Consider the following 15,416-nt stretch of genomic DNA (forward strand, 5'->3'; position numbering starts at 1 on the left):
TCAATTATTACTCATTGATATTGAATCAACTTTTTATTTATTCTTTATGTATGTATATATATATATATTTTATTATTATTTACACATAGGTATACGCATCGCCGTACCAAATATTGTACACTGATTGTGAGGATAAAAATTAGCGAGCCACCCTGTTTTGGCTACGAAGAACGTCCGATTTTGAAGAGTTGTAACTGCTCGAAAAATTGAGGTAGAAAGTTGCGAGAAATTGCATTTTGAAGCTTGAAGCTTCACCTTTCAGATGCTTTCAGATGCGATTTGGATTATATCGTTTTGTTCACCAGTTATACTCTTCTGATCCAACTCGTCGCGAAAATGTGAAGTAAACTTTTGACTTTGAGAAAGTGCAACGGGTGCCTCGGTCGTTGGATTGAAATGTTTTTGATGTCATTCGGTAGGTTTGAGCGTCCTCTTCAAAACGTATTCTCAAAATTTTGCGTACGATTTTTTTTACACGAATTTTTCACATTCTCGACACGAGTTGAATCGGGAGAGTGTAACTGGCGAACGAAGCGATATAATCAAAATCGACTGAAAGCATCCGAAAGGTGAAGCTTCAAGCTTCAAAATGCTTTTTCATTCAACCCTCTACCCTAATTTTTTCGCGCAGTTACGACGCTTCGAAATCGGACATTTTTCGTAGCGAAAACAAGGTGACCCGATAATTCATATTCGCACGGTACAAATACTTTTCTATGTACGTACCTATATAAATTTCGATACATATACATACGATACGTGTGCATAATCACGTCGTCATTCGTTATTTATTTTCACCACTCCGAAAGAAATTTTTTTTTTTTTTTTTTTCTTCTTAATTTTATTTAATTTAATTTTTTTTCCTCCAAATATACCACTGCGCGAAGAGAGTCATTTTTTGTAAACTTTTTTATGTGCATTTCCCATGAATTATCATTATTATTAATATTATTGTTAATCAATTAATTAATCAATCATTTATTTTTATCATATAAGCTATTAATCGTTTATCATATTAGTATTAATATCACTTCCGGCACGTACTATTACGTGCGTCGATTTTTACAATATTCAAATACGTAGGTATGTATATTGTATTTGTATATACGTATATATATATACCATGTATATATATATATATATATATATACGGGGGATTAAATATACTTTTTAATAATTGTAATTACGTTAATAATTATATTTTTATTAATCCATTTATTTATTCGTTAATTTATCCCATTAGTTCTTCATCCTCTTTTTATATTTATATAATTATAAATATAATATCGCTAATATAATTAAGTTTTAAATTGTACTTTCCAAATGTTGATCGTTTTCAAATCGTCCATCGATATTTCACCTTTCGTATATCTCATATACATGTACACACATATAAACATATTGCAATTCGATTGACATATACATATATACACATGTATAACAAATACCTGTTTATCGAGGCGGCGATCGTTTTCTTCTTATTTTCATCTTTCTCCTCTCCCTCTCCCTCAACATTTCCCTCCGCTCTCCCCATTTCTCTCTCTCTCTCCATTTTTTTTCAGGGAGGGCTCGTTGATTCGTGAGCATCGGCCTGTGGGGCAAATTGACTAGCGGCCCGCGCCTTAATCTTGAACATTAATTAATATTTCGTTGTATTTTCCGCGAAAGAAAATAACGAGAAACGAGTGAAAACAGAAAAAAAAACCACAGAAAAACACAACAAAATCTCCTGAGATATTCGAGTCTCTCAGGGCCAGCCCTGATACTCGCTCATGGGTTCCGGCTTCGGTTCAAGATTCGGCGGCGGGTACAGTCAGTTTTGCTGTCACAAGCCACCCTCGGGTCAATGCTGGGCGGCGAATTTCATGCGTTTCTGCTTCTGTCGTTGATTGCAGAACCAGACCCTGACGACGTTTTTCTTCAGATCCAGCTTCTCCGCGATGGCGGCTATCTTCTCGCCGGACGGCCTCGGTTGTACGGCGAAATAGGCTTCGAGTGAGCGTTTCTCCGGTGCCGCGATGCTCGTCCTTTTCCTCTTCTTCTCGCCGGCGGGAAGGACCGACGGCGCGTCCGGATCGCGTCTCTTGTTCTTCGCCTGGGCCTCCGCCTCCTCCAGCCAAGCCTGCAGTATCGGCTTGAGGGCGATCATGTTGTTGTGCGAAAGCGTGAGGGACTCGAAACGGCATATGGTGGACTGCGAGAGGGCCCCGACGCCGGGCAGCTTCAAATTCGCCAACGCTTTGCCCACGTCGGCCTGCGTGACGCCGAGCTTTATGCGCCTCTGTTTGAACCTCTCGGCGAATGCCTCCAACTCCCGGGGATCCGTGTCCGCGTCCGGGTGGAGACCCGCGGCTGCGGCGGCCGCGGCCGCCGCCGCCATCGCCGGGTGGTGATGGGGGTGCGGTACGGTGCCGCCTATGTTGGCGTGGTGGTGGTGTCCCATCATGCCGTTCATACCGCCGTAAACCGACGGCCCGTGAATGCCACCGTGATGCCCGCTGCCGCCGCCGGAACTGTCCGACATCGGAGTCAACGTGGTCATGGAATTCGCCGGGTCCAACATGTCGAGACTCTCCATACCCGGGTGGCTCATCTGAAAGCAGAAGAAGAGGAAACGGGAAATATTAAAGACGACCGACGACTGGCGATAAAAAAAAGAAAATTTTCTTTTCTTCTTCTTTCTCCATTTCCTCTTTCTCCTCGTCTTCGGTTTTTCGGTGAACTTTGGACGTCCGACGGCTTCGCGTGATTAACTTTTGCGTAATTCAATCGCGTCGGACCTCCTCGTTTTCACCGTAGGGGTTTTGCGGGGCTGTGTAGAGATCGGTAGCGGAGTAGCGGGGAGGTGGATTTCGGCCGGGAAACGAGGATCGGAGTGTAGACGTTGTGTTTGCCGCACGTGCCGAATCTATACGGAATTCATCGAGCGGGGGGGGTTTGCGGCCTGAGTGGTGTGTAACGTGTAACGGGCGTATACATACAGTGGAGAAGTTTGAGGAAATGTACAAGGGAAAAAAGTTTCGAAGTTATCTGCGATAAAGTTATCGATTCATCGACGTCAATTGTTTGAGCAATACTCATCGAACGATGATTCGAACCGAAGTTCGAACTCGATTTTTCTCATTCTCCTCGTTTTTCAGTTTCATCCAAAAATCGGACAACGCGACGAACTCGCGACGTCCTTTTTTCCCCCGTTACACCCGGCTACTCAGCGTCGCGACGCAATGTTAAAACGTAATCGAAAGCGTCTAACCAAAAGTTTTTCATATCGTTTCACCGTACACGTACGATACCCGTGTACCTACTCGATGTACACGTGTCGCGGCACGTGCGATTCTCGATATCCGACGAACGAACCACCCACCCACCGACGAGTGCATCGACGACTATTATAACGTCGTTCCCGTGTACTCGAAAATATCAACATCGTGACGCGGCACTTTAGGCCCTAAAATTTTGTCGCAGCTGCGTCTCGTCGGCCTCCGTCTCCCGGAAAATAAGAACGCGCACGTACGCCACACTACGCGCGTTTTACGCGTTCATTTCCAATCATTCGAAACCACGTCGTTGCGGTATCGCGTTTAAAATTTCGCCTCTTATCGCTAGCGAGCGAGCGTCTCGGACACCGCGATCTCCTGTATAATATTAAGTCCGCTGATTGTGAGTCGAGAGAAGCGTCGCGACGGCCTCGTCGTCACCAACGCGGTGCGGTCGTCGTCGTCTCTCCTCTCCTCTCCTCTCCTCTCTCTACTTCTCCGCGCACAACTTGCTCAGCTCTGCCGCCCGCTACTCTCTCCTCTTCTATATCCGACGTGTATACCACCCGCCGAACGACCCCTTACAAATTATTTATGAGCTTGCTTCATATTTTCTTTTTCTCTTTTTTTTTTTTTTTTTCTTGTTTTTTTTCATCCATTTTTTTTGTTTTTTTCCTCACTCATATTCGCGATTCATCTTTCGTGCTCTTTTTTTTGTTTGTTCGTTTTTTTTTCCTCGAGCTCTACCGATCCCCCCTCGGTTTCCATCGTGTAAACATTTTCTCGAACTTCGCGTTTCACCCCCCGTATACCCTGAGAATTTAACCCGAAACCCTTTAACCCGTCGAGAAAATATTACTTCTACTTTTTGTTTCTTCGTTTTTCTTGTCCCACGTTCGCGAAAATATATATATATATATACATGTATATACCATACGATTTTCATACAATAATACCGTGGACATAAAATCAACCCCATGTAATATCGTGTCGTGGTTTCCTCCCCTGTCCGTTAGTACGTACGTACGCACGTATACACTACACGGGTTGTGTACATATCAGAATTGCAACGAGTTATACGAGTGTAGGGTGCAACGTCGTGTATACCAATGTGTATCGTATATATAGTGACTGGAGAAGAGGGATGATTCTGTAATATTTCATCATTACGTTGACACCGACGTCGGGATGAGGAGGGTACGGGGGATAGGGGGAAAGTAGAGGGGAAAGGGGGTCGAGGTCACGATGGAAAAATTAGGTAGGAGGACAGTTGTTGTGCGGTACGGTAGGGTTGCACTCCCCCTCCCCCCTCGTTTGACTCCCCTGAATTTATCCACGGAATATATATATGTATACGTAATATACAAAACTCGTTACACGCTTTGAGTGAATTCGTCATTGCGTGTGCGTGTGCGTGTGTGTGTGTGTACGCTGTACATACCAACCCCAAATACGATCACGCGAAATTCGATACCCATCTGTGTATATACGTACCTATCCTTTTTTTACTTTCGTTTTATTTACAACTTCGATATCTTTTTTTTCTTTTTTTTTTTTTTTTTCACTCAGATTCTGATGCGGAAAATTTCACCCGTCACAAGGTTCGCGACGAAAATACCGGAATTTAATTTTTTTTTACGCTTGGGGGAAAATTTTCCTCCCCAGAGAGGAAAAATAAAATAACAAAGGATTACAACCACCTGATCTATGATTCCTATCACTGTGTAACGTGTATACGTAGGTGTCTGTGACTCAGCGATCGGCTGTGATAGAATTTTTCTTCTTCTTCTTCTTCTTCCTCTTTTTCTATTTTCTTCTTTGAAATTTTAACGACTATTTGCTGCTGGTATCTTCGGAGGTAAAAGCAGAAAGAAAGAAAGAAAGAAAGAAAGAAAGAAAGAAAGAAGGAAAAAAAAATAAAGAAGAAAATCCAGAAAGAACAGAAGGAAAAAACAAAACTGCAGAATACGAAACGCGGTCCGGTCTGCACAACCGTGTGTCTACCCATATGTACAAACGTGTGTACATATATGTGTATATATATATATATATATATATGTATGTGTGCGGCGGTGTACTGCAAGGGTCGGGGAAATATTGACAGGGGGTAAACAGAATTAGCCGGTTTCAGAAGGCTCTCTTGTTTGTTTGCGTTTCGAGTCGTTTCCCTCTCTCTCTCTCTCTCTCTCTCTCTTTCTTTCTCTTTCTCTCTCTCTTCGGCATCCCTTACGGTATTTGTTCGTTCGTTCCTCGTACGAACTGCATAGGCGGAGCGGGTACAATTCGCTCGGTCGATCGACGTATATTATATCCGTACATCCCACGTGAGCAGCTTTTCACCTACACCTACGTCGTTGTTCGTTCGATTTTTGAAAAGGGAACAAACGAAAAAAAAAATAAAATAAAATAAATCAAGAAAAACATAATCAAGAAAGTTGGGTAAAAAAAAAAAAAAACACAATTACAGAAGCAAAATATGAAAATTCGACGAATCGGTCAACGAGAAACCTATATGGTTACACATGTTTCACCTAGATGCATAATAATAAAACATGTCGATTGTCGTGAAGTATATAATATATATATGTATATAATTATATGTATAAATATATCGTATATGTATATAAGATAGTTTGATTTCGGACTCACAAACAGATGTGATTGTACCTGATGGTGTGGCCGGTTGTTGGGATGAGGGGTGGGCATGTGAGCACCGTGATGATAAACCGCGACCGGATCGTGTTTAAGGGGCATCGGTGTGCCGGCGTTGTGCTTCCCGAGGTCGGCGGCTAGCGCTTCGGCTCTCGACAGAAGGCCGTCCTGAAGACCTCCGTTCAGACCGCCGAAGATGTCCCCCTGCGATCAAAGAATCGAAAAAAAATCAAAATCAAAATCATAAATCATAAAACAAAAACTACGAAGTCCGAAAACCAGAAATTCGTCGTCGGATCGAAAAGCGTGTTGGAAATTCGCACATCCGTACACCAGTCTGGTTGCGTGAATATTTTTTTTTTTTACACACACGTCTACCTGTGCGCGTGCGACACGTAAACTTACGATAGAAACGAGACGAACTTTTGTGGAATTATTTTTTGAAAACTTTTTTCTCTCGAATCATCCCCTCTTTTTATTTCCTCATCGTCGCGATCGTATATACAACCTATAACGTTATGTACGGAGGTACGCGTATGCGTATGCGTGTATATGTGTATGCCTATGTACACGTACGATTTCGATGGCGAAGAAGAAACCCACGTGCGTCGTCGGGTGTGTGCGGCATGCTTAGGTATCCTACACAACCGCGATCAATGTTTCACGTGAAAACCACCCGACGGTCGCGGGGGCCGGTTGTTTCGATTATTTATGAACTCCGGCGTTTCTTTCCGCATATCGGACGCCGCGACGACTCGCGTCGCCGTATCTTCGTCGGAGTTACGAAAATATAAAGATCACCCGAAAAATTCTACGTTATTTTATTTTTATTTTTATTTTTTTTTGTTTTTTATTTCGCCGTTATCGATTTCCATTTTTTTCTACACTGCTTGAAATTTTTTCGAAAAAACGACACCTTTACACGCGCTTCGGTATCTCGCGTACTACGCGTAAGGGTGGAATTTTGAAATACCGTCAAAATCCTATCTATCAAAAAAAAAAACCAAGAAAAAAAAAAAAAAGGATACGTCCGCCCGATCGTCTTCATTCCTCGATGAAAATTTCAAAAAATTCCACCGCTTTCTCTAATCGAATTCTCCGCACACATGAGGTAATTACAGGTGGGGGGTACGTAGATACCTATTACGTTAATACCTTCCGATGGCGTAAGGGGTGGGTGGGGGTGGGTGGTGATAAAACGTTGCCGAGGTGTACAAGACGGATATACCCCGTATAACGTTGTATCGTGTTAGGGGATGGTTTCTTCGCAGTTATGGAGATAAATACCAGCCTTAAGTGAGACCTAACGGCGTAATAAATCCAGTGTAGCGGTTTTGTCCCGAAGACCGAGTATACCTCGAGGTGGGCTAGAGAATGGAAGCTTTTTTCCCCCGGCCGATCGCCCGAACGCCGCCCGCCTTATTTTCGGCCCACGAGAAACCAACGGGAGTCCCGCGCCCTCCGCGTCCATTTTTCTCTCTCTCTCTCTCTCCCCCTTTTCTCTCAAGTTCTTCGTTTCGGTTCGCGCGTACGTTGTTGTTGTTCTTTCTTCTCTCGTTTTCTCTCTTCCCAGTTTTTTCCCCCGTTACAAAATATTCTTACGCGTAGCGGAGTCGGAGTCCGAGGGCGGACGATACAGATTGGTCTCGTTAGCCCGGCTAGTTAACACACTCGTGGGGAACCCGTTGTTCGGCAAACTTGTTGCTTACGCGAACCACGAGTTCAGTCGATACATATGTACCGCCCCATGTATTACATCGGTCTGCCCTTCGCACCCTGCCGGTGCTAATAGAGTCATTTTTCCAAATCACCCCGCGGTAGCGCAACGATATTTATATGTATACGGTACACACCGTAGACGCTCGAGCGGACCCCCCCCCCCCCCCCCCACCCCGTCCCTCCCTCCCTCCCCGCCCCTGTAAACCGCGCTGGGTGCTGAAGGCCCTTAAATATATAACACGTCGTATACACCCCGCTTTATCTTTCTGACCCCGCGGCGGCGGCGGTAATTAGTCAATTAAGCTTTAAATCACCGGCGTTTATCAACGAGAAACTCGTCCTCCCCGTCCCCCGAAAGACCCTCATTTTTATTCCCTTCTCGTCTCTCCTCTCTACTTTTTCTTCCGTCTCCCGGTTTCGTTCATCGTGAAAAAAAAAAAAAAATCGCTCGCGATGAAACGAATCCTTGGAAATCCTTGGCAAAAATCGGCGACGCTAATTATCTCTCTCCTATTATTTTCATCCTTTTTTTTCCGCGGCGTCGCGACGCGATACGTACACCGTGCGCAGCAACGACGCGGAGGGGCGAGTGGGGGTTGCGATCGTCGGGGAGAAAAAAAACGGGGAAAAAATCGTACGCACCCGATGGGCGTCGCGACGCTATCCTCGAGTCCTCGTCGTCGTCGCGTCGTCGTGTGCCGCCGCCGCCGCCGCCCCCGCGGGTGTGCCGCGGGGCCCGTAAGTGTGACACTTGCCTCTTTTTACGGCACTCAACTTGGCCCCGTGTATATGTATGTAGGTATACCTTATACTCCGGCATCGTATATCCAAATAATCAATTTACCCCCGGCCATAATCGTAACGGCGAGTTAGCGGGTTTTATACACGCCACTCGGTGTATCGCTCCGACCGCCACCGCCAACCGCGACGCACCCGTTTATTACACCTGTACGCCGAAGGACGTACGCGTTACCACCGTCCAACCGACAAGTTACCTACGTACGTACGTACATCGGTATACATTGTACACACGTTCCGCACAAACGAATACATAAAAATATACCAGAGTTTCTTATTTCCTGTATAGATTATATATATATTTTTTTTTCAAAGTTCTCGATCTGTACAGAAAAAAAAAAAAAAAGTTGCCGAAATCCGTATAATCGAATGTAAAAAAATCCCCACGGCGAATTCGTTGGGATATCTTTTTTCTTCTTTATAATATATAGGTCAAGAGACGACCGATCTGTCTGTATCTACAGTACGTGCGATTGATCGATTTATTCATTCGTGAAATTGTTCGAATTTCTCCCTAGAGCGGTGAAAAATGCATCGTCTAACAAGTTGTAAGTATAAAGGCAATGAAGAGTAAGTGTATTCGGCAGATGTACACGGTAACGCGTATACATACGTACATACATACATACATACATATATACCCGTGTACAAGTATATATATATAAGTGTACACGTCGGAAGAGGATTACGCGGCTTCGCGGGGTATAAATATGATGGGGATGTCGGGGGTAGGGGGTAGGGGATGGGGAGGGGGGTGGTGGTAGGGGGACACGTGGAAGGCCGTTAAAAGCATCTTCCCGAGTAATTCCCTTTACTTCGGGTTCTTCCTTCCCCTTTATATATGTATATATATGTATATATATATATATACCTATACACAGTTCCGACGTGTACGTAGCCTCCATCCCGGTAGAGGAGGCCCCGAAGGGTAGGTAGAGCGAACTTTCCTTTTTCGACCAATCGGAGTGAAAGCTCAAACTCCGCGCTAATCAACTCTAAATTCGCAAGCTCTCCACCGCGTTCTCTCGTCTCACAATCAACTGCCGTATAATACTCCTTGTACGTGTATGTATACGTATATACATATATGTATGTGTACAGATTTTGTTGCATAGAAAAAAATTATTTTCATATTATATTCACTCACGTTGTGTCTCGGCGACCACGAATTGCACATGATCGAAGCGTCCTCCAATATTCGACTCTGGAACAGAATGAAGTAAAACAAAATGAAAATACATCAATTTTTTTTTTTCATCTCATCCACATTTTCGTTCACATGTCTCTAAACTCTCTAAACTCTCGTACACGTATATTCGCATAGGATACATAGTATAAAATAAATCAGCTTTGAAAGGCGCACGGAGTATCCGTGTATCCCTGACGTTAGGGGGGTGGGAGGGGAGGGGGGGGATGGTTCGGGGGTGTAATGATAAAAATATCAAAAATTAACGAGGAAGCAAAGTGCTGGAGGCATTTGCCTCCATTTTAAGATTCGTCGGAGGGCTGCGGTATTACATAGGTATCTATATATACATATATATATATAGAGATAGATACATACCATGTAATACACACGTGTACCCGTTACCTAGCCTAATCCTACCCTGCACTCGGCGGATGTATTCCGCATATTATACGTACGATATCGCAAAAATTTACCGAGGGATCGGAGGTTGGAGAAAATATGTTTTTCGGAACAATTTTTGAAAAAAAAAAAAAAAAAACGTTCTCACGCGATTCGAAGAAAATTATTTCGATCCGTCCGACGACAATCGCTAGACGAGTGGATCGCGTCGTTCGATAAAAAGTGCCGAGGACGAGCGAGAGAAAAAAAAAGAGAGAGAAAGAAAATAAAAAACCCAAGAAGAGAAAAAACGAAAATGAGAGGACTCGCGGCGTTTGACAGCTGAGCCGGCGGTGTCCGATGTATACATATAACCGTAGCGAGAGCCGGAGGTACGGGAACGGGGGGGGATGGGGATGGGCGAAGGTTGAAGGAGTTTTTCCGCTCAAGTCTAACTTATAATTACCAAGATTTACCGGGGCGGCGAGTCAGAGTGTGAAATCGTGTTCAAAGTCCTCGCTCGTCGCACTCCTCGCGTTAATAACAAATGAGGCGCAGAAGCAACCCCCGCTATGACACGTACATAGGTATATATATATATATATATATATACATACACATACATATACATACATATATATATATATATACACGTATATATATATACGTATACACCTACTTGTTGGAAAAGCATCGGGTCTGCGATCGTCCCGTTAGCAGCGGGTATATTCAAACTCCCGCAGGTTACGCGGAAGGACGTTACGCCCGAAGGGGGTGACGCCGCGTCCATCCCCGCGAAAAATCCCATCTCAATTTTATAAAACTCTCCCTCCCTCTCCCCCCCTCTCTCTCTCTCTCTCTCTCTCTCTCTCTCTCTCTCTCTCCCACTCTCGCGACAATTTCGACGAACGAGAGCCGTCCCGACCTCTTTTTCCGCACCTCTCCGCGCTTCGTCATTTCTAACCCCGTTACCGGTGTCAACTCTTGTGCTTTATTCACGAATACTTTGCGACGTATAATTATATTTCTTTTTTCTCCCCCCCCCCTCCCCCTCGCCGCGGAAATCTTAAATCTATTCGTTGGACGATAAAAAGGAAGATATATATTGTTTTGGATCGCGCAGAGAATTATAGTGTGTATTTGAGGTAGGTAAGGTTGTCGGTTTTTTTTTGTTTTTTCTGTATTTTTCCGTTTTCGTTTCTTCTCGTAATTGCGAAAATAAGCAAGTGAAGGGTGTAATAAGGCTGAGAGATTTTCGGTTCGAGTGATCGTCATTATTATTTCAGGAGAAAAACAAAGCTGTACGCCGTCGGTTGCAGAGACGCGAGCCTTCTCCGTGCCTTCCGTACCTGCCGTGTAAGAGCATCGGAGAGTAAAGGGAATTTATAAAATTTTCCTAATTTAATATTCCGATTCTCGCTAACGCTTGTACAACGTCGGAAAATACATTTATACACATATACATACATATATATATATATATATATGTGCGCACGGCGTCTTTAACTCTTCGCGATAATTCTCTCCTCTCGTGTACCGCCGATCTTAAGCTTCCCTTGTACATGCAACAAACCCAAAATCGTAGAGAGAAAAATAAAAAGAAAAAAAAAAAAAAAACAAACAAACTTGAGAAGGAAATCGAAGTTTTTTCCGGTTTTTTTCGAATGCTTGAAACCACGTAACTGATGCGATACCGTTCGATTCGTCGAGTGGTACAGATACATATATACGTATATGTACCTCGGAGATATATATATATATATATATATATATATAGATAAATTGGCAAAGTTTGATTAACTCCATCCTTTCGTATGTCCGTCGTCGTCGTACATACAAGAGAGTAGAAACGTAGCTATATAGAATTCGTTGTTGGAAAGTTTTTGGCGAAATTGGTTCGCACGTTTCGTCGACAATTCTCATTGGTCGATGGTTTTTTTTTCCGCCGTTGGGGAAAATGGGAGTTTTGTATACATATATATATATATATATATATATGTATACAGGTGGTGTACCGGGGGGACGAAGGCTACGTTGGACGGATAAAGAAGAAACGGTCTAAGAGAAACCAGCTCGTGCGGATGGTGGTGGTGGTGGTGGTGGCGGCGGGGGGAAGAAAAGAGATAGGGGTTGAGTCGATCCGCCGTATCCATAAAAGAAGCGATCGAGAAACGATTGCGATGCCAGACCCAGGAAGGGGGGGGGGGGAGGGGAGGGTTTGGACGGACGCGTACGTAGGTGTGCGTCGGTAAATGGTATCGGGGCAAAATCGACGCCGGGACGTTGGCGGCGTAGTTGTGGCCTAGGGTTCCGGCGATACTCGGCGAAGTAAAAATCAGTGATTTCGTAACCTCACTTAAAAAAGACGAGGCTCGCTCAATAAAGCGGCTCTGATTGGCCGGCGCCTACGCTACCTCTCAGTCCGCCCCTGCCGCCCGCCAATCGGATCCTCCGGTCCGCCTCATCGATCCACCGCCATCCTCCACCCTGCAGCCGCCATTCCTCCCGTACCGACCCCCAACCTCGCTCTCTTCCTCTTCCTCTTCTCCCGCGAACCCCGTACGTACGCCTTCTACCCTCCACTCCGCCGCGCCGCTTTTCCCTCCCTCCCTCCCGCCCTTCCTCCCTCTCGCCCTTCCTACCTCCCTCCCTCCCTCGGAGTAAACCCTTCCCAGGGTTTATTTCGACCGACTCCCTTCCAATCGCTCCCTCCCTCACATTTCCATTCGCTGTCGTATCTATACCGACGAATTGTATTCGCCGTGGAAACCGTATCCGAAACCCGAACTTCCAGAACTCCAATTCCGCCCTCCCCTCCCCTCCCCTCCCCTCCCCTCCCCGCCCCCCTTCCCTCACCTGGCGGTTCTTGCTCTACTTTGTAGCTTGTGAAAGAAAAAAAAAAATTGATTGATTCCGACCGTTTCCTCTCCGCGGCAAACGAAGAAAGAGGACGCTCTCGGATTGTGGGTCAGAATCAATCTCACCGTCTCGCGACGTCCGATCAAAGTAATTCGATAAAACGATCTATTAATCGTCATAATCCGATGAAAATTCACCCTCCCCGAAAGAACGACCCTTCCGATTACCTCGTCGTTTGCCGTAGATTACGGAAAATATTGCAGAAAATCGGTATAGCACCGGGCGAACCGATATTTCCAACTAAATTTTCCGAATTTTTCGACACAGTTGCGAAACGAACGAATTACCTCAAAGTTCGACTTTTGAAGTCAGAAAAAAAAAGAAGGGAGAGTGAAAACGGGAGGAGAATCGCTTCGAAATCCAAGGAGTTTCCTGGTCGAAAATTGTGGACGGGGCGCGCAGCTACCCCATTTGTTTTAGTGCAACCCTTAATCTCCACCCTCGAGAGGGTCGAGACGCGGTAGTTTTCCCGGTATATATATATATATATATATATATATATACGTATATATAGAGTACGAAGTGCAAGTGCAGGCAATTATCTCAACTCCTCGGGATCATCTTTATGAGCATGCTTACACGCTGCCGCCTCTATACGTGTGTGTATGTACGGTAACTGCGGTAATAAGGGCGAGTAGAGATAGAAGAAAACGCCGGAGAACCGGCCGATTCTATTCCTCCCCCAACGAAGTTTATTGGCCATCTACGGCCGCAACATGCCTCGCTTTATACCTAAAAGTATACGCATACATACATCCGGTACATATATACGAACGTTATGTACACACACGCCATGTACAACGTAAACCTGCACCACGTACGTACGTACCTACCTACCAACCTACCCCCGTACCGTTCGGTATTCCGCGCGCACGTTATACATCAACGGCGTAACACGGTAACCTAAACATGGCGGACGAAACGAGAATTCCAGAAGATTATTATCATCTCCCCTCCGTTTTTCCTCCGAGTATTTCGCCATTTCCCTCCGGTTTTTATTCAACGTTCAATTTTCTTCCAACTTTCGCCCCGAGAACGGAACGCTCTCGGTCACAACCGCGGCGTTTTAGCGCGATTCGAAGTCGCGATGCGGCGTGAATTTCGGCAAAACTAACCTCGCTACGCGCCCGTTGCCGAACACTTATTTTTTTTTCGCGCGTCACGAGAGCCGTTCGGCCGTATCGCGCGGCCGGACGTCGAGGTGACGAATTAGAAGTATACGCGGGGTGAGCGGTGGTCGTGTTTCCGCCCGGTTTCATCCCTTTATTTATTCACCGAGTGGCTTTCATCTCGGGTGGCCCCGGCCGGGGCAACCGACGGGGCAAACACGCGCGGAGTCGTGCGGAGAAGCGGAGCGGAGCGGCGTAAACTCCGGACCTGCATCCGCACGTTTGCGTTTGGTCGCTCTAACGTGTCCGTACACACTACATACACTGCATACGTACGGACCCCCGGCGTCCGACCCGGTCAAAATGTCACGTGACGTTGGCCGTGAAACGAATGCATACGTATGCATGCCGGGGTGGCCAGCTCCAATTTCAACCCTTTTTGCTCCCCTTCCGCTCGCTCTCTCCGCTCACGTCCGACGGTCGTCGTCCCGCGGGAATCCGCGACGTTCGTATCGCGACAAATTTTTTTTGCCGCCAAAAATTTGCGTCCCGAGTACGAATCGAGGGTCGGGTAAAGAGAAAACAAAAAAAACAAAAAATCGAAGGAATCTCGGAGCGATAAGATGGCGAAAAATTTTTTTCCCCCAATTGTAAGATATACCTACGTATAGCCGCCGGATCGCGTACGCGCGGTCTACGCACGTGGGACACCCTAACGGGTAGCGCGCGCGGGGTGACGGGGGTGAAGTGGGGGAGAGTAGTTTGCGTCAAAGTGGGGGGGCGGGGGGGGGGGGGGGGGGGTGAGTCTGATAATTGGACAAGTAGGTAATACACTTAAGGGCTGATTCTATCTCTGAAATAGTCGTAGGACGGACAGGTTGGTCGCGTGGCGAGTCACGTGGCGACACGTGACGTCGACACCCGATTGCAATTCCCAGAGTTCATCCTTTCGCCTCCAACCCCCGCCGTTATATATATATATATATATATATCTCCCCACGCCCGCTACCAACCAATACCCATAGATCCCCCGTTACACCCGATATTCCGCGTGTTGCTACGGTGTCGTCCCTGAGGATCGCGGGATCGCAACGTCTAAATGTGCATTAGATACAGCTGGGGATGTCGAACATTACGAAAATTGAAACGTCGATTTGTCTTTTGCGACCGATTCTCGCCCCCCTCCCACCCCTACGCTAATTGGATACAAGCTTTACGCAAGTAGCTCTTTCAAGGGTTAAATTTTACAATCGCAATAAATCCAAATGATCTCCGGCTCCAATTCCAAAAACTAATTTCACATGTAGGTATATAATACATACGACTCCTCGCCGCTTCCTCTTTGTTCTTTGATATTTTCTGTTGTTTTTTTTTTTTTTTTTTTTTTTTTTCTCG

The 15,416-nt window shown here is 45.6% G+C and overlaps 1 protein-coding gene across 10 annotated transcripts in view; it reads right to left on the minus strand.

The window, feature by feature from the left end:
- Positions 1 to 837: 837 nt before the first annotated feature.
- The window catches only part of LOC105684978 (inhibitory POU protein), a 46,300-nt gene continuing 31,721 nt past the window's right edge, over positions 838 to 15,416 (minus strand). For 9 of the 10 annotated variants that reach the window (XM_048659354.1, XM_048659351.1, XM_048659352.1 and 6 more), the window contains 3 exons: positions 9,574 to 9,630; positions 5,907 to 6,113; positions 838 to 2,593 (listed from right to left, as the gene is read on the minus strand). In XM_048659354.1, coding sequence (XP_048515311.1) covers positions 1,844 to 2,593; positions 5,907 to 6,113; positions 9,574 to 9,603 — 987 coding nt within the window. In that variant the 5' untranslated portion in view covers positions 9,604 to 9,630 and the 3' untranslated portion in view covers positions 838 to 1,843. The remainder of the gene's footprint in view (positions 2,594 to 5,906; positions 6,114 to 9,573; positions 9,631 to 15,416) is intronic. The other variant, XM_012398739.3, reaches the window with a different exon arrangement.

The sequence above is a fragment of the Athalia rosae genome, chromosome 8 (assembly GCF_917208135.1).
Source record: "Athalia rosae chromosome 8, iyAthRosa1.1, whole genome shotgun sequence".
Classification (NCBI taxonomy): Eukaryota; Metazoa; Arthropoda; class Insecta; order Hymenoptera; family Athaliidae; genus Athalia; species Athalia rosae.